The 18,935-nt window shown below is 47.7% G+C and overlaps 1 protein-coding gene across 7 annotated transcripts in view; it reads left to right on the top strand.

Annotated features, from left to right (window-relative positions):
* Positions 1 to 18,935, top strand: part of CSMD2 (CUB and Sushi multiple domains 2) — a 545,384-nt gene that overhangs the window by 254,724 nt on the left and 271,725 nt on the right. For all 7 annotated transcript variants that reach the window (XM_039837029.1, XM_039837028.1, XM_039837026.1 and 4 more), the window contains exon 6: positions 11,186 to 11,298. In XM_039837029.1, coding sequence (XP_039692963.1) covers positions 11,186 to 11,298 — 113 coding nt within the window. The remainder of the gene's footprint in view (positions 1 to 11,185; positions 11,299 to 18,935) is intronic.

Here is an 18,935-nt window from a genome sequence, read left to right as displayed (position 1 = left end):
AGAACTGTCCGCAAAACAGACATGGAATTCTAGTAGAGGCCCATGCCTTTGGCCCCAGGAGTGGGCACATCTCCCAGCCAGACTAATCAGAGGCCTCCTGGGAGCTTTTTGTAATTGGATCCAAAGGAAGAAATCCTTATCTTCTCTCGAGATGAAGGTGAGAGGCTGAATCAGGGAACTAACCAAGGGCGGATGTGGTTCCAGCCTCTAGTAGCCACCATTTTCAATAAAGAGAATGAAGCTAGAAGACGGAGCACAACAGAGATGGGGTGCAGAGAGAAGGGCCTTGTGGCATTTGAGTCCCTGGTTCTAGTCCTCCCTGGGGATCTAGTCATCCCAGACATATCCCTACTCTTCCTATAGTTAGGATACAGCAGCCAATTTCTTCTCAGTTCCAGGTCGATTCAATCTGAATTTCTGCCACTGGGAACTAAACATAAGCCTGTAACCCAGATGTGGTGGGGGCGACAGATATGAGGGGACAGTTGCTCCTTTCTCACCCATTTGTCACTTCGCTCATCTCCTCCTCCTCTGCTCTCCCTGTTTTCGCTCCACATCATACTAATGGCTGGACCTCTGGTTTGTTATTCAGGTAGTTTATACATAGCACTGGCACATCATGGGGCCTCAGTAATAAGAACAAAGGATTTTTGAGCATTTGCTATGTGCCAGGCACTGTACTGAGAGCTTTTATTGCCATTATCTCACGTAAACCTTCTAACAACTCTATGAGGTGGGCGCTGCTATTATCTTTATTTAATAGACGGGGAAACTGAGACCCAAAGTTACTGGCCCAAAGTGACACAGCTGGTAAGTTTAGAGCTCAAATTTGTACCCACGCAAGCTCCTTCCAGGACCCCGTGCTTACTGTCTACCCCAAACTGCTTTCCATTCAGTCAGTTAGTCTCTTTTACCCATGAATCTCCCTTGCTGCACAAAGACATGACATGACTAAGAGTCATGGCTGCTGTGTCTTATAAACTCTTAGCAAGAGTTTATAAGCATCACCTCATCATCTTTAATTGTCACAATCACACTATGAGATACACACTGGGAGAGATGCTCAGAGAGGTGAAGCAAGCTCCCTTAGGTCACAGAATAATGCATGTGGAGGCAGGATTGGAATCCAGCTCCGCCTGACTCTAGGACACCTTGCTCTCTGATCTTAACGTCCCTGAGATGTTTTAGCCACTCCTTCTCAAGCTGACTGGAAGGCTCACTCTCTCAGCCACGGCTCTAGAGCTGCTGAGTTCTCAGGCAGGAATAGCTAGCTAGCTGCCTCCTAGAGAGAGAGAGGGAGCATTGATGATGGTAATCTACTAAGAATGGCAGTTGAGGGGCAGGCAACGGCTGGCGTGGGAGGCTCCTCGATAAGCCGTATGCAAACATTTCCTCTGGATGAGAAGTATTATCTCAGTGTAATCCCCAGAGGCCTCTGTGAGGCGTACGTTGCCACCTTCTCTGGAAGGGGGCATGTCCCTTCTCCGAGTCATGCCTGTCAGTGACAGGCAGAAGATGGACAAGGCTGGGTAAGCAGGAGCTGATGGAGGCCAGGTGGGGGCCACCCAAGGGAGAAAGGGAAGGTGACTGTCAAGGATACTGGCTACGCTGATTGCCGCAGAGTTCCCTATCCTTTCACCCAACACTGTTCTGTCTCCAGAGTGGACGCAGGTGTCCTCACTTCCCCAGAGAAACCTAAGACAGGCCACTCTCAGGTCTGCTTAATCCCTGTGTGCTCTGGAAAGTAGAGTTCAAGGCACTGATAAGATGCCATCCTCTCCCTTCTCAGACCTAAGTAAGAGAGGAGTAGTTCATATTCGTGAGGCACCTGCTGTGTGTCAGGCATAGTTCCAGACACGGTATGTACATGAGCATGGCTGTTCTGCACAGATGAGGAAACTGAGGCTCAGAGAAGTTACAGTACACGCCCACATTTACACAGCTGGTAAACCGTGGAGCCCAGATTCAAATACAGGACTGATTCCAGAGCCCTGGCCCTTAACCTTTGACCTTAAACCTATTGCCTCTGTGTAGGGGAAAAAGACAGGTAATTAACCACACAGGTGTCATCTCTACCTAGACAGAGACCTGAGCCAGGAAGTGGAGAGGGTTAGGCAGAGCGTAAGTGTGCCATGGTCACCAGGCTCCTGAGACCTGCAAAGCCCAATAGAGGTAGCTTTGACATCTTAGGTATGGGGATCATCAGGTCTCCAGGCTAGAACTCAGGTCTAACCTGTAGTAATGGAGAGTCAGTCGCAGAGAATGTCCAGCTAAGGCCTGTCAGGGCACAGTTCTGTATACGTTATATACAAGTCACAGTGGAAATTCTTAGATTCTGTCCATCATATTGGAGCAGGGCCTAGAGGAGGACTAGTATAAAAGGTGCAGGATGGGGTTGGGGCACAGCAATAGAAGTGGCGGAAATGTCGCTAGGACACCCTTTCCCCAAATCTCTGGGCCTGTGGGGCCTTCTCTTCATAAAGTGAGTGCACAGACCCCTTGGCCGATTGGCCCAGCTTGAGTCACATGGTCGCCCTGATCCAATCAACTGTAGCCTAAGGATCACATGTGGGATGAAGCTGAGAGAGACTTATCGTCTAAGGCTTCTAGTACTCAGAATCAAGTGGGACTGACTGCTTTTGACCTGGAGATGGAAAAGGAGAGAGTTGGGCATCCCCTGGAAAGTTGTTAGAGATCCACCACAAGACCCCTCACCCAGAGCATGGCACCTGGCGCCAGACTCAACCCCGTTCTGTTCACTTCAGCATCAAGGGCACAGCCCCTCACAGAGGCAGGCAGTGCCTCCCCCAGCCTCCTTGCCAGGTGAGCAACTGAGCTAGGAATGGAAAGAACTGACACCCCAAGCCACTCCCCAGACCTTCCCAGTGTGCCATCGTCAAGACATTAATGATGACACCCTCATCTCTCCTAACAGCAAACACAGCTAGGCAGCCTGTCCCTCAGCATTCCCAGGCTCAAACATACGACTCCAGGGTGCAGAGCATCTGGAGGAAAAGCATTTACCTAATGTAGCTGGTGGGAGTTCCCTGGAGCTAATAATTAGCTGAGCGGGGAAGAACCTTCATAATTTGTTGAGTTTATTGAGTTGCTTCTGGGTAAGAAGGAACATTTGCTCACATTGATTACCAAACTCCACTGGTGTTGTATTGGGGATATGTCAGCTTAAAAAGAGTTCCCCCCAAAAGGTACCAACAGCTGCCACGTGAATAGGGAGCACATCGGGGACTGAGGGACCAAGCCTGATGGTGGGTGGGGCGGGGCAGCATGTCTTCATGGGAAACCCAGATAAAACCCAGCATGTCCTTCAAGACCCTCCCTACCGTCTCCAGGCTCACCTGCTCACCTGCCTCTTCCTCTGCTTTTCCTCACACATGCCCTCTGCTTCTACCAGCAGGATCTCATTCATTCATTCATTCATTCATTCAAGCGTTTCTTCTTCCAGTAAGCAATACTTTGATTGAGCCTTTGCCATGTGTCAGGCACTCTGCAAGGTACTGAGGAAAACTGAACAAGAAAAAAACTCAGGGGCTCACAATTTGGTGGGTAGGGTGGACCCTTGAACAGTGGTTGGTGAGACAAATACTATGGTAGAAAAAGTGCAAGGAGTCCAGAGGTACACAGGAGAAGCCACCTTCTTGGAGCCAATGGCTGTAAGATGATGCCTGAAAGATGATGAGCCAGGGAATAGCTAGAAAAAGTGTGGGATTAGTAGACAGGGAGAATTTGGCAAAGAGGTGAGTTCTTGATCTTTAGAAACATTCAGAACAAAGCTTAACTGACCATTTGTCAAGAATTCTGTAGTTGGGATTTGTATGTTGCTGGGCATTAGACTTCTGAAGGTTTTCTCAAATAAGATTTTCACATTAGCTGGTTCCCTCTTCCTGATTGCAAATTAGAAAAGATGTCCACTGTTGTAAGCCAGAGACTGCCATTCATTCATTCATTCGTTCATTTACTCAAAAACAAGTGTATGCTTAACCATCTCTACCAAAGCAGCTGCCTGGAGTAGCTGGCACTCCCATGGCCTTGATAGATCTTCTTGAGATGATGCCCTGTGACACTCTAAGCCCAGCTGCTGCAGGCAGTCTCCCACTCAGACCCTTGACAACCCTCAACGCCTATGCACTTCCTGCTCCCACCAGCTGAATCTTGTACTTTCTGAGAATCAGGTTGGTTTGTTGCCAACTCTCTCGGTGCCAGTTATACTTGTTATTGTAATTATGTGATTTAAATTAAACATCACATAAACTGATGAAATATGAGTGTGAAAGGATATATAGTTGCATCTATGGAAACTAAATTGAATGCTTTGGAATGGCTCCATGAAGGAGAAGCTATAAAAAGAATTGCTTCCTAAATATTAGGTGTGTATGAGTGAGACAACTGCACCCAGCCAAGTCAGTTCCACTGGGACAGGGCCTGGGTCCGTCTTGCTCACCGCCACATTCGTGGTGCCTAGCACAATGCCTGGCACATTGTAGGTACTTAATAAATATTCGTTGACTGGACAAGCTGTAGCAAAATTGGAAATGCTGAATGATGCATTATGGGTGTAGTTTATATAAGAGACGATGTGGAGAATGAACCCATAGTTAAAGGAGAGGCCTTGGTCTGCATTAACTGGATTGGCAAATAAATGTACATTGAAATCGTTTATATTACAATGAAATAGTCAAGCTATATGTGCATTCTTTTATTATTCCTTACTTAGAAGGAAAATATTTTTACTAACGAACTACATCATCAGCCAGGCTTCTATGGTAGGTGTCAGTAAACTCTTTTTGTAAAGAATGGGAAATATTTTTGGCTTTGTAGGTTATAGTTTCTGTCATAGCTACTCATGTAGCATGAAAGCTGACAATGTGTAAATGAATGAGCATGGCTGTGATCCAGTAAAACTTTATTTACAGGCAGCCAGCGTGCCATAGTTGGCCAACTCCTGTTATGTCTAAGCGATTTGTTCTGTGTGCCAGGCCTTGTGCTGTGTGACTGGACATAGCAAGACAACGAAGATCCAGTTCTTGTCCTTATGGAGCGTGCCTTCTAGCGGGGAGATGGTCCAGCCGAGAGACGATTATGATTTGGTAGGCCCAACACAAGGGCCAGGGTGTGTCCATGGTGCAAAGGGGGCACAGTGGAGGGAACCGCCCCTCCTATGGAGGCAAGGAGAGGGAGAGGTGGAGGAAAGGAGACATTTGGTTAAGTTTATGGGATCAGTGATATTTTCCCAGGTAGCCAGGTGGGGCAACAGGAAAGGGCATCCCAGGTAGAGGGAACAGCATATGCAGAGGTATGGAGACATGAAAGTAGATATAGCTCAGAATGGGTGTTATTGGAGAGGGAAGGCGTTCAAAAGTTTGGGCTTTGTCCTCGGATGAGTAGGCCTTTGCTGCTGGGTTTCCAGCCAGGCAAGGACTTGATCAGATCTCCCCACAGAGTATGGAAAATGGATTGGAGGTGGGGGCGTGGATCAGAAGGCTGTCTCTGTAGTACGGGTGAGGAATGACAAGATGTGATGAGGAGGAGAAAACCTGGCCACAGTTGGCAAGGGGGTGAAGGGCAGGGAGACGTTCAGGATGATGGCTGGGTTGGGTGAACTGGGAAGATGATGGGGATTATGGAGATAGGGAGCAGGAATAATTGGGGGCAAGCTTTGGTTTCTTCAGAGCACAATGAACAACCCCGGACACATATAAGTAGGTAGCCAGGAGCTGAATCTTCAGTCTGGCTCAGCCCTCTTAGAGCTACCTGCCCAAGTGGGGTGGCGGGGGATGGGGGCTCTGAGACCCTGGTGCGGACAGAGGCGCTGTTGGGAACAAGAGGCTTGGAAGGCCACAAGGCCTCTTTCCAAAGATAAGGCTCAAGACTGGGGGACTCCAGCAGCCATATTTTTAAAAAGGCTTGCTTTCATCCCAGGTGTTCACCTAGTTCCTGGAAAATATATACCATCATGGGTTAGTCTTGGGAAAAGGGTTTATATTGACATAAGAGTCCTAGGAATTCGGCTAAAGCAAAACTGGTATGGAAATCATTTGTGATGAGAAAGGATGTCAAGGCTGAGTCAGGAAGGGCTCACTTCAGGGATGAGAGGTAGCTTGGGCAGGAGGACACAGGGGTCGGCCTCCCGCCAGGGCCTTGGCGCCCTTTGGCCACCACCAGGTCATTTCCAGAAGGTTTCCCTGGGTGCATTGTGGTGTCCTTTCATCCCCCAGGGAGGAACACAGAGGGCAGGTGGGAAGGGAAGAGGGCTTGGGAATGGGGGTAGAGTAGCCAGCACCTCCTGTATTTCACATTCTTCCTGGCCTGGGTAGAGAGCTAGTTAATGCTTGGCCCTGGGATGCAGAGATGCTTCAACTCTGAGTCAGATCCAGTCCACGCACTTAGCTTAGTTAAGAGATAAAGCCCACGAGAGGTGCTCTGGGAGCACAGAAATCAGATGCTATTGACCGAGAGTGGAGGCTGCACAGAGCAGGGGACATTGCAGCTGAATCCTAGGGACTGTAGGCCTAGCAGAGACTCCATACCCAGGGAACCACAGTGGGAGGGGCACCCCCTGACAAACACAGTACCATGTACACCATATGTGCTTGGTGAGTGAATGAATGAGTGTTCTCCTATGGATGTCAGTTTTAAGGAATGCTGAGATTTAAACCAAGATCTCCTAACACTCCTCCCTCTCGTCGTATAATTAGGCAGCAATTCGTTGCAGAGTCACTGCTGTCATCTTATGGAGCTGTCTCTCAGCACCCAACATTCTGACCGTGTGAGAAGCTTCTTAGGAAGAAATGCTTTCCATGAAGTCTGCTTTGAGCTCTCCTATTACCAAGGAGAAGAGCTTTGAGCTTTCTGCAAGGAACTCAGAGCCACTTTGTCCATAATCAACTACATGCATTAAAGAGAGTGATTTTTTTTAATCCTCCCCAAGCCAGATTCCATTAATGAAGCCCCATTTAACGGAAGTCAATTTACCAAAAAGAAAAAAAAACGAGTGTAATTGCTTAAATACATTTTATGTTGTACTACAATAGCAATTTCCTGGGTGAACTTGGAATTCCCCAGGCCCCCCATAGTGAAGTTAATGTGGACAGAAAGGTTTAAAGGGGAGAATCTCCCTTTGTGTTTTTTTTCCTTTAATTATGATTCTAAGAGGGAGCAAAATTAAAGAGGATTCTGGGGAGAGGAGGGAGGGGAAGAACAGCAACAAATGGATTTCAGCCTAAACTGTTCCACTGTCTTCCTTCATGCATGCATATATGTGGCTGAGCTCATAGGCTCTGAGTGGGATGCAGTTTAATAGCTGTGTAACTTTGAGCAAGTTACCTAACCTCTCTGTGCAGCCAGGTGGTATCATGTGAAAGGGCATAAAGAGCAGCAAATGCAGAGGCAGAAAAGCATAAAAAAGCAGTGTGTGTTCCAGTTCACATAAGGTCTTCTGTTTGGAGAATGGTGTGTGCGTGCCTGCGTGCGCACGCGTGCGTGCGCGCATGCGCATGCACGCACCCGAGAGCATGCATGCTCCGGGAGGGCAGGCGAGTGGGAGTCAGATCAGGAAAGCTTCCCTGAGAAGGTAACATCTGATCAAAGGCTTGGAGGAAGTGAGGGGGTAAGCCCGGCGGAGGTCTGGGAGAAGGGCCGGCTAGCAGGCAGAGGGACTATCAAGTGCAAAGGCGCTGAGGCCAGAGCAGGCTTGGCCAGCTTTGAACAGCTGGGACATAAAGAATAAAGACATGAGGAGAGGAGAACACAGGAGAAGGAAGAGTACACGGGTGTTTTTAAGGCCTGTTGGCCATAGGAAAGTCTTTTACTCTGAGGATTGGAACCATTAAAGATTCGTTTGTTTCTAATTAGTTCTGTTAAGGTACAGTTTACATCAAATAAGATTACCCATTTTAAATGCACAGTTCTTGGAGCTTTGACAAATGTACATTCCATATAACTACCATCTCATTCAAGATAGGGAACCCCTTGTACTCCTTTCCAGGCAATGCCCCCAACCTGTGTCTCTTACCCCCAGCTCTGGCAACCACAACCTGCTTTCTCTCATTGTAGATTAGTCTCTTCCAGAGTTTGATATAAATGCAATTGTATCGTTCATGCTCTTTTATCGCCGAGCATAATGCTTTTGAGAGTCATCCATGTTGTTTCACGTGTCAGTAGTTGTCCTTTTTATTGGAGGGTTTTGAGCAAGGCATGACACCATCTCCACAGCAGAGTTTGTTGTGAAGCCCCCAGTTCTTCGATAGATGCCAAGAAAGAAAACTCTCAAATGTGCAACATTTATGTCCAACATTTATGTTTACTCTGTCCAGCAGTACAGAGTAAGGATGCATGGGCAACACAGGGCCCTTGCAAGGGTCAGCCTTGGGAATTAACGATTAACAGGACTCCCAGCAGTGGATAAAGTTGTGAGAGAAACGGTAGATGGGAGATGAGCCTTAGGGCTTCTCCAGACTGTACGATTCCATGGAGAAGGGGTTTAAAGCAGATCCCTGGGCTGGGGAAGCCGTGCTGACTTCTGGTTACAATCTTGATCATTCCCACCATCCTGCTCCTGGGACCCCGGCTCCCTCCCTTTATTCAGTTTGGCAATAAACAGCCTTTGGTTTTGAATTATTCAGGTAATTTCTCCCTCTTTTTACTTCCCTTATGTAAATATCCTCTAAGCTTTGTCATTGAGAGAGAATTGAATTTGGCTTGGGGATAAAAAAATATAACCCACAATACTGTTTGTGGCTCCTTAGAAAACTTAAATGACTCAGCCTGTAATAAACTATTTTAAATGGGATGTGGTGAAATACAGTAATTGGTTTCTATAATAGCTCTTACCATAGCAATATGGGTTATATTCCTGGAGTTTAGTGTGTGTCAGCATTTTCATTATAGTAAAATTTCAGTGTTGCAGGGTGTGAAGCTCCTTGGTTAGTTCTTTTGTTTAATACGTATTTGTGGAGACCAACCATGCTGGATCACTCCCATTTACCCCTTCGGATCCTCTCCCCTCCCTTTTCCACCCTATTCCAAGCCTAGGAAGACTTACCTGCATCAATATGCTCCCTTGCTCCCTGGCTTCCAATTGGGCTAGATCAACAGAAGCATCAGCAGGAGATTGGAGGAGGGAAGGGAGGAGAGTGAGTTTCAAGTATTCATTCTTTGCTCCCTCCTGGTCAGATTTGCAGAAACTGCCTATACTCCCGACTGAAGATTTGGGTCCATGCAGCCCTCTCCTTCAGGGATAACCATTCCCTCTGTGGAAAGTGGTTTCCCTTTTGCGAAGAATCCATTCATTCATTTAACTCCTGGAATTATTCTCATATGACTGTGCCATCTGTTTTCTGCTGGCATTCTGACATGCCTGCCTTGTAGCAAGCATTGTGGTAGGTGCATGGTATAAAGATGAAGAAGAAAAATGATGAAGAAGAAAATAGCAGCTGCCGCTTACCAAGAGCTCCCCACCTGCCAGGGACCATACTGGGGTCTTTTCTGTGTATTATCTCATTTAATCCTTGCAGTCCTTTAAGAGAGAGGCTGTTATCCCCATTTTATAGATGAAGTCACAGAGAGCTAAGTAATTTTCAAAACATCACACAGCTTCTTCATCACCAGGCTACATGGTCCCCTTTGAAGAGTTATCTTAGGGAGACACACACTTAAGGTAAATGAATCATAATTTGAATAAAATGCTGCGGCATCATAGAGGAGGGGCGGGGAAAATTAGATTTATTGAACTAATATGTGTCAGATACTGGGCTGGGTTCTTTGTCCATAAGGTCTCTCGTTTATTCCCACAAAGTCTTCGTGAGCTGAGTTTTATTATTCTCATTCTCAAAAACGTTAGGTAACTGGTCCGAAGACATGCTGGTAGTTAGTGGTGAAGCCCGGATCTGAACCCAAATCTATGTGGCTTCAAAGCCAAGAAGAAAGGGGAAAGCTTTCCTGGGGATAATATCTGGGGGCTTCCTGAAGTCGTCTTGGTGATGTGGGTGATGCCAGAGAAAGGGTTACAGAAGGGTGTTTTCCAGGCAGAAAAAGCAAATTCATAGAAAAGGAGAATGCATGGAATGCTTAGGGGACGTAAGCAGGGTGTCCAGGGGGTGGGAGCTGACAGGAGTGAGTGTGATGGTGCCGAAGGGGAAGCATCAGGGAGGTTTTGTACCTGATTCGTATGCGGAGAGGAAGAGAGGGAAGATGCTGAGCCTCAGGCCAGCTAGGAGGCTGTAGGGTAGAGGAGAGAAGATGGAGGGGCTTCCTGGGGAGCTGGGGAGTGAGCAGAACAAGAAGGGCTACCGAGAACTTAGGCTCAGTATGACAGAGAGGGCAGCCCTGAGCGGAGGCCCATGCAAGCAGGATCAGGGTGGAAGGTTTGGAAGGCCAGTCTGTTTCGGCACTGTGGCAGCCACCGAAGGTTCTGAGTAACTCTAAGAGGGAAGATCGGATTAACCTGGAATTGGCTCAGGATGGCAGTTGGTCAAGAGGCTGGGGCAGTGACCAGTGACAGTGGGAGATATCCTGGCACCCCAGCCCCCGAGCTAGACCAGCTGGAATGCAGAAGAGGCTAATCTAAGGGACAGAGAGTGAGCTGAGCAGGGAGGAAGTGGCAGCAGGTGGAGGAGGGGGGCAGAGGAGACCCAGGGTCTAGCGAGTGACCCCAAATGGGCTCTCACATCTGTGCCTGTAGCATCTGCCCAAGCCCTTTCTTCTGACTCCTAGAAGAGCCCGAGGGGCTTGCTAGGGGTAACTGAACCTCTGCCTGGAATGGGATGCTGAGCCTTTGCTGGAGACCTGGGTGTTGGTCCTCTACATGGGGGCCGGGCCTTGTTGGGGGATCTGGATCTCTGCTGGGAGTGGGTATGTGGATGTCTACTGGGCAGAGGTTGGGGGACTCTGCTGGGAACAGGGGAGCTGGTCCTCTGCTCCAGACCTGAAGGATCTGCCCCCTCCTCAGGGCATCTCAGGGGAAACCAGCAGTGAGAAGAGCCCCTGGAGGAGCTCCCTCAAGCTGCTCACACCCCAGGCTACTGGAGGGTGGCTGGGCCATCCCAGCTTTCCCTTCCTGCTCCAGGCCTAGGTGGAGGCCCTAATATGCAGGAGAAGAGGGGAGATTCCTGGATGCCCATTCCCCTGTCTCAACCTGGTCCCTGACCTGACCCATTTCTTGTCCCCACAGGTTCACCGGAGCCAGCCTCCCAGCCCCTGTCATCAGCAGCAAGAACTGGCTGAGGCTGCACTTTACCTCAGATGGCAACCACCGGCAGCGGGGCTTCAGCGCCCAGTACCAAGGTAGGTGGGCCAGGGGCTGCTGTGTTTCCTCAGTGGGCGTCAGAGGTGACACCTGGGGGCTCATCCTGTCCCACACCTGTTCTGGTGTGGCTTCAGGGCATACTCGCCTCTGATGTCCTATTCTTTCCTAGAGGTCTGCTTATCTGCATCTCTACATCTACCATTGTGGTCTGTTGCCCAAGGGAGTGACACTTCTCAAATTTTGTGAGCATTGTGTAGGTGAAGCTGCCCCTCTTCAGGCCAGGCTTATCCTAATAGTTAATACGGAGTGCCCTCTGGGAGCCAGGCACTGTGCTAGGCACTTGATAAGCATCATCACATTTAAACAGTAAAGTAAAAACAGTAAACTGTCACCATTCCCATTTTATGGCCAAGAAAGGCGAGGCCCAGAGAAATTAAGCCAGTTTCCCAAGACCATCAGAACCCCTGCCTTTTGAACCCAGAGTTCACCATCTTACCCACCGGAGTTTAGCCCACCCCAGCATAAAGCTGGAGAGCAGCCCAGGTTTCAACTCTTTGTTTTGTGTAGGATACAATGTATTACAAACACAGGCACAATAACTTTAGTGAGTATTGTCGCTGAGATGCTCAAATCTGTGAAGAGCTATCTAGTGGCAGGAGATCAGACCAGGAATGGCAGGCGGAGATTGCAGGTAAACAGATTTCTGCTCCAATCATGAAATCCCTAATCCCAAGAATCATCTGTAAAAAGGAGTGGGTGAACCCCAAAGCAAGGAGCTCTCCACGACTGGAGGAGAGCCAGACTTTAAGGGGTGGGTGGGAGTGGATGATGGCATTCCATTTCAACCTTGAGTTTATTCGAAGAACACAAAATTTACAGAGATAAACACCAAGGGTTGGCCTCATAACTTGCTTATTAAGCTTTTAACTGTTACCAATTACAAATTGATGTGGGTTCTAATTGATTCGATAATGAACTTGGATTGCATACCTATTAAGTATCAGGCCCTCTATGGGGCCCTGGGGGGGAAAAAAAGAGGAGTGGGCTTAATGTTGTTTTGAGGGAGTGAATGAGTGAGTGAGTGAGGTAAGTAGGCTCCCATAGAACAATGACAATAAGAACAATGACAATGCTGACCTCGTAGGAGAGATATGACCAGTGACAGTGGGAGAGCTCATCGTACCCCACTCACTGAGCTGGACTGGCTGGACCCCAGAAGAGGCTGACCTAAGGGATAAGGAGTGAGCTGAGGGGGCTGGGGATGCAGCTCTGTGGAGGCAGCAGGGACCGGGGGAGGAGCCTGTCCCACTGCCGGGTATGCTGAGGAGGGAGCCACAGATTCCGAGTGGAGATCTTGGCAGCTTGTCCCTCTAAGCCCCACCTTGGAAGCTTCAAGGTCCAGGCTGTAGCAACGCAGTGCCCCTCCCTCCCCCGCCGCCAAAGGTGGCACGGGCAACGCGGAGCCCCTGCCACGAGGCCCCCAGGCCAGACTTTCTGGCTGGAAACTGGCTTAAAAGCAGCACTGGAGGCAGAAGCATTACCTTTAAAATCTGAACCTTTTATGAGCGGCCTTGTTTCCTCAGCCTCGGGTAGCAGGACACCTTTGAAATATTTAAAAAATAAACAAGAAATCCACCTGTTCTGATAAGCTGCACAAAGCCTCTCTCCAAGAGCTTTCCTGCAGACATTTTTCCAACCCCGAGGTTGGGGTCTTTATGTGACTGAAGCGCCTCTCTGGACCTTTCCATGTGTTTTCCAAAATAGAAAATTAGAGATGAATGTTCCCATGTCATCTGATTTAAATAAGTGCCGGGTGTTTCTCATATTTCAAGTTACCGAGGGCCCATTTGTCATAATCCCATAGGTTAAGGTGTGATGCCAGACAATAGGCAATGAGAACCCAGACCAAGAAGACTCTAGAAGGTCAGGGCACACGTGGATTGCACACCTATTGTGCGCCTGGCCTTGCCCTAGGCACTATGTGCACATTGCTCCATTTGAGCTCCCCCACAGCGCAGTGGCAAGTGTGTCTTTCATTCCCATTTTTCAGCTGAGGAAGCTGAGGCTCAAAGCTGTTGTGTAACTAGCTCAGCACACACAGATCACACAGCCTATCAGTAGCAAAGCTTCCCATTCATTCACAGGCCTGTGTGAGTTTTTGGCAAAATCATAGGACCTTCTCTCACAGTGCTTTCGGGCATCTTACCTTTCCTGTTTGACTGGTAGCTTTTAAACTTTGTTTTGTTAATCTCACTCCACTGTAAAAACATACATTTTCCATCACAACCCAGTACACATATATATATCTGTAGAATGAAAAGGAAAATGTCACCAAGTGGTATTTACCCTGACTAAACATGATGCACCCTGAAAATTTGGTTTCCAATGTCTAATGTTAGTTGCAACCTCTAAATGAATTTTGCAAGTCTGTAGCGGAGAGCAACTCACAATCTGAAGAACTGTTTCATCTACGAACCTCTCAGAAGTAAGGCCTTTCTCATACCCCTTCTGTCTTCCTTGGTGTCTCCCAGAACAGGGCTTGCCCATTCAGGTGTGCCGATGTTTTTGGAGGGTTTTCTAGGTCTTAGGCACTTGGTATGCATGCCTTCATTCAATCCTAACAGCAACCGAGTGAAGGAGGTACTACCGTTAGCCCCATTTTGCAGGTGAGGAATGACAGGAGAGTACATAGCTGGCTCGAGGTCTCATCCTCAGTGAGTTAGAGCCAGGATTTGAACCCTGGCAGCATTCTTCTGGATCCAGCATGCTTATATATCATGGTGTGGGCTATGGTGGTAAGAAATGATTTGCCCCTGGGCCTTCTTTTTCTGTTTTTCCAGATGGGGGTACACAGTGCAAGGGTTTACACTAATCATTCAGTAACTCAACCGGTGACTTGATCAAGCAGGGTTTCTCGGCCTCAGCACTATTGACATTGTGGCCTGGATATTCTGTTGTGGGGACTGTCTTGTGCATTATAGGATGTTTAGCAGCAACCCGGGGTTCTACTCACTAGATGCCGGTTGCCATTAGCAACCCCCCCCCACACACACACACATGCACCCGGTCATGATGACCAAAACATCGCCAGACATTGCCAAACGTCCTCTGTGTGCAAAATCCCCCCAGACTGAGAACAACTGCACTAAAGGAACGAAAACTCTGGAACCACCGAAGACCAATCTAAGTTGTCTTTCTTACAGATTCAGTCCAAGAGCGTGGCAGAGATGGGTTTCAGTCAGGGGTCTAGCAGGAGGTAGAAGGCATACTGCATGGCTTTAACTGAAGGTTCAGTGAAGGGACCAGTTACAGAAGTGAGGGTGGGATTAAAGGAGCCCATGGGGCGAGGTCCCCAGGGACTAAACCGCAGGGACGCCTTTGCCACACTAGGGAAAGGGTCAAGGGAGGGAGTAGTGAGTGCTGAAGCCACTGAAGAGGGGCCGCTGGGCAGAACTCAGGAGCCTAGCCACTGCCAACCCACACTGCAGGAAGGGGGAGCCCCGAGAATCTGTAGCCAGATCCTCCGTCTTCCCTCCCTCTCATCTGCTGTGCCTCCCACCTGCCAACCCATCAGGAAGCCAGGAACAAACGAACAGAGGTCCTGCTCTAGCCTGCTCCTAGCCCTGGGAGTCTGGCTGGCTTTACCAACAGTCTCCCTTGTTCTCTAGCAGTCCACAGAGGTCAGCCTCCAGGGCTCAGAACAGGACAGAGAAGTCTGAAGAATCAGTCCGAGGAATCACCGGCACAGGATCAGTTTCACGTGTGCTCACCTTCATGGCATTAGAGTCTCAAGTGATTTATGGCACTTCAGAGCTAATAATTGCCAACTCCTAATTGCATCGATGGGTATGTTATCCCAGAGAAACAAAAATCAAATCAAATAAATAAATAAATAAATAAATAAATAGTCTACAGTACAGCACATTCCATATTTTCCTCAGCACAATCAGAATTTCGGGTTGTTCGAGGCCAGACGCAATTTTAACTAATACCACGGGGTATCAGAGGATCTGAGTTCTAGTCTGGCTCTGCCTCTAGCTGGCTGCCGGAAATTGGTCAACTGTATGTCAGCAACAAGCATTTTCTGTGTGACAGCTACTATGCGACAGCATAGAAAGATGAACATGGCCAGACCAATGTCTGCTCTCAAGGAGAACAGGTTAAATGAAGAGAACAGACACAGATCTATAACTCCTGTACAGCATGACCAGAGCTATAATTGAGGCCTAGTGAAGGGGTCTAGGACTAGAGACAAAGGAGCAATTAGTTTTGCTGCAGGCACTTAAGGAAAGCCAAAAACGAAAGCAACACAAAAGAGTGGCAGCACTTCGATGTGGATCTCAAAAAGATGCCAGGCAGACAATAAGAAAGCATTCCAGGTAGAGTGAAGGCAAGAAAGCGTGAAACTGCTCAGTCAAAAAGGACCACAAATATTTATGTGTCTCTGGAGCAGAGATTAGCAAACCACAGCCTGAAGGCCAAATCAAGCCTTCTGCCTGTTTCTTCACTGTCCTCAAGCTAATAATAGGTTTTACATTTTTAAACAGTTGAAGAAAAAAATCAAAAGAAGAAAAATTCATGACACATGAATATTGTATAAAATTCAAATTCCAATGTCCGTAAATAAAGGTTTATTGGAACATGGCTTTGCTCTTCGATTTATGAATTGTGTATAGCTGCTTCAGCGCCACCAGGGCAGAGTTGAGCAGTTTGCAATCGAGACAGATGGCCTAAGGTCTAATGTATTTACTACCAGGCCTGTTACAGGAAACATTTGCCGAGCCAGAGCATAGTCTGAGGTCTAGAGCAAAGGTAAACACGGAGGGGTAGCCAGGCCTGAGGCTGGAAAGTCAGACAGGAGTCACGTAGTTGGGCTTGATTCCATGGGTGATGAGAGGTGATCAGAAGTTTTTAACAAGTATGGAGATGTGATCCCATTTTCATTTTAGAAAGCTCTCTGACTGCTCTACCACGAAAATAGGGAGACCAGCGAGGAGTCTTTAAGAATTAGAAGATGGTGAGGACCAGAATTTAGGCGGAATGGAGAAGAGGACACAGATCAGATGAGATCTTCCCATGGTGCACCACACTGGCCTCATGACTAGATAGATTTGGGGGTGAGAGGGGATGGGGGAAGGCGATGAGGGAGCCAGGGATGAATCTTAGGTTTCTGGCTTAAGTGAGTGAGTAAAAAATGATACTATAAACCTCGGGCTGAGGCAGATGGGGGAAGAATTTTGTTTGGGACAACTTGATTCTGGAATAGTATTGGAATATCAGGGGTGAGGGGATTATCTAGTAGGTAGCTGGCTATTCCATCAGTCAGTAGCTCAGAGAAGAAGGAAGAAGGGTTTGGGCTAGAGACAGAGATATGAAAGGTTCAAGGCAAAATAGAGGCTGAGGCCACCAGTCCTCTCTTAGAGCAGGTGTCCTCCCGTGTGTGTAGCATGGGAGGAGAGGCCAAAAGAGCGGGTTTTCTAAGTGGGTTCCTTGGAGGCCAAGGGCTTCTCCCAGCAGTTGTTTTGATAGGAGCTGAGTGGGTGGGACTCCAGGTTTCCACCCCAACTTCAACCAGCACAGTTCCTCTTTGATCTATTTGGTGTAGCGGGAATTTACCTGAGAGTGTTAAAATGACAGGTTTCTTGCTGCCTCTCGCTGCCTGTCAAGTCAATCCCGGTGACTAGGAGATAGTAGATATTCTACAGTGAAAGCCATTAGCTCCTCTGCTTTCTAGAAGTCCTGCACTGAGTCTCAATTGTCTGCAGAATAAACTTTTCCATTTGAAAACAGTTTGCATTTGCTGAGATGCTTGAGGCTTTTTATAGTAACAAGCTGAAGTTTCTGTTTTCCACTTGAACACGTTGTGTTCTTGTTTGTGACTGATCTGCAGTCTCAGACCAGAGCGAAAGTGCCTCAGGCATCCCGTGGTCCAAGCTCTGACAATTTTGTCCTCTTCCTGTTGGCCTGCTGAGCTGCCAGACTTGCCAGCCTCATTTCCAGGTTCTGGGACTCCAGGGCCCTTTGCCCAAATTGCAGGGTTGTCGCTACCTGGCTCAGGACCCCAGGACCAGGTGCCCACAAAGCTAGGCTTCTGAGTTCAATTCAGAGCGAGCCTGGACTGAAAAGTGCGCGTGAACACAACTTGCAGTACTCCTCACTTCGCCTGTGAGTATAACCCATTCCTCTTGCCAGGAAATGAATTCAAAGCACGTATTCTTCGAAATGTCGATTGTCCATCCATTTGGTGATGAAACTATTATTGGAAAACTTCTATGTGCCTGGCTCTGTGTCAGTCACAAGATACAAACATAAGAGCTCATGGGATAAATTGTTAGGAGAACAAGACATGACATGGTAGTGCATTAACAGTTTCAATGGTCTGAACACGGTCTCGAGAGGGCATTAACTTCTCCCTGATATGTAGAGACAGCCACAGAGAGCAGACAACTTTCCAGCGAGGCTTTTGACCCACAAAAGGTTGCCAAGCGGAGAAAGGACACCTCAGGGAGCGAGAACAGCATTGTAAAAGCAACTGAAACCAGTAACCAATGGCCAGTGATCCCCTTAGGCATCTTTCTTCCTGTCCTTTTCCCCCAGCAGGGTTCTCAAAAGTCGCTTGTGAAGACCACCGCACAGTCCATTAGTAATGGCAAAGCACTACTCTAGAAATTAGAACGTGCCGCCCATCACGCTGGCTCCCATCTCCCATGCCAGGGTCCTTCTGTTCTATAGGAATTCCGGTAGCTACAGGTTTTGCTGTGGTCAACCAAAAAGTCACACCAGCAGCATCCAACAGAGCATTTCTTAACAACCTAAGTTGGATTGGTGATTCCTTTTTCCGCCATATTCAAAAAGTCACCCAGCATTGTGTATAACCAGCTTCTGAAGAACTCTGCATAAATTTCTCAACTATCAGCAATCCTTCAATACCTGCACTCTTAGCAGTGATCATTGGCAGAATGTTAAATGATCTTTTAATGATTCGTGTACCAATTTTTTGTTCTTTATTAGCTGAAGCAATGAATCCAAGCCTGGAGTGAACCAAAGTAAATCACCCAGACGATGCCTTTTTCAACAGCAGCCTTCAGTGCATCTTTGATTGTTTCTTTTCATTCTCTTCCACGTCATTTGTCCCAGCAATCTTCAGCACAATGACCCTATCTGAAGTTTCACCAGATGTTCATTTAGTTGTTTTTTTTTCCCCCCGTCACTAGTAGTAACATTCTAACTGCTCAATGGTTTCTTGAATGTGTTTCTCAACTTGAATATTGTCACTTTTCCTTGTAAGAATGTGGCATCATCTTGGGTCACAATAACTTCAACTTTTTCTGAATCATGAAGTGAAACATCTTAAAGATTTAGAGTCTAGCTCCCTTTTCCAAACTCCGTGCCATCCGTAGCATCAGCTTTGTGTGCCCTTTCTGTGACGCTGAAACCTGGAGCTTGGACCGCTGTCACCTGAAAGCCAACTTTTATCCTATTCAAAATGAGTGTTCCAAGAGCACCTTCAGCAATTACAACCAAAGACTTTCATTGGGCATTGGCAATTTCAAGAGTGGGTGTAGTGGCCTGGACACTGAAATCATAAGTGCCGTGGAACTCCCATTTCTGAACTTCCGATGTATTATTCAAGTAGGGAGATATGGAATGTTAGTCGAATTCTGTGCCTTCAATT

This window comes from Pteropus medius, unplaced genomic scaffold, assembly GCF_902729225.1.
Source record: "Pteropus medius unplaced genomic scaffold, Ma_sr-lr_union100, whole genome shotgun sequence".
NCBI classification, from domain to species: Eukaryota; Metazoa; Chordata; class Mammalia; order Chiroptera; family Pteropodidae; genus Pteropus; species Pteropus medius.
This window is presented reverse-complemented; position numbering and strand designations above follow the sequence as displayed.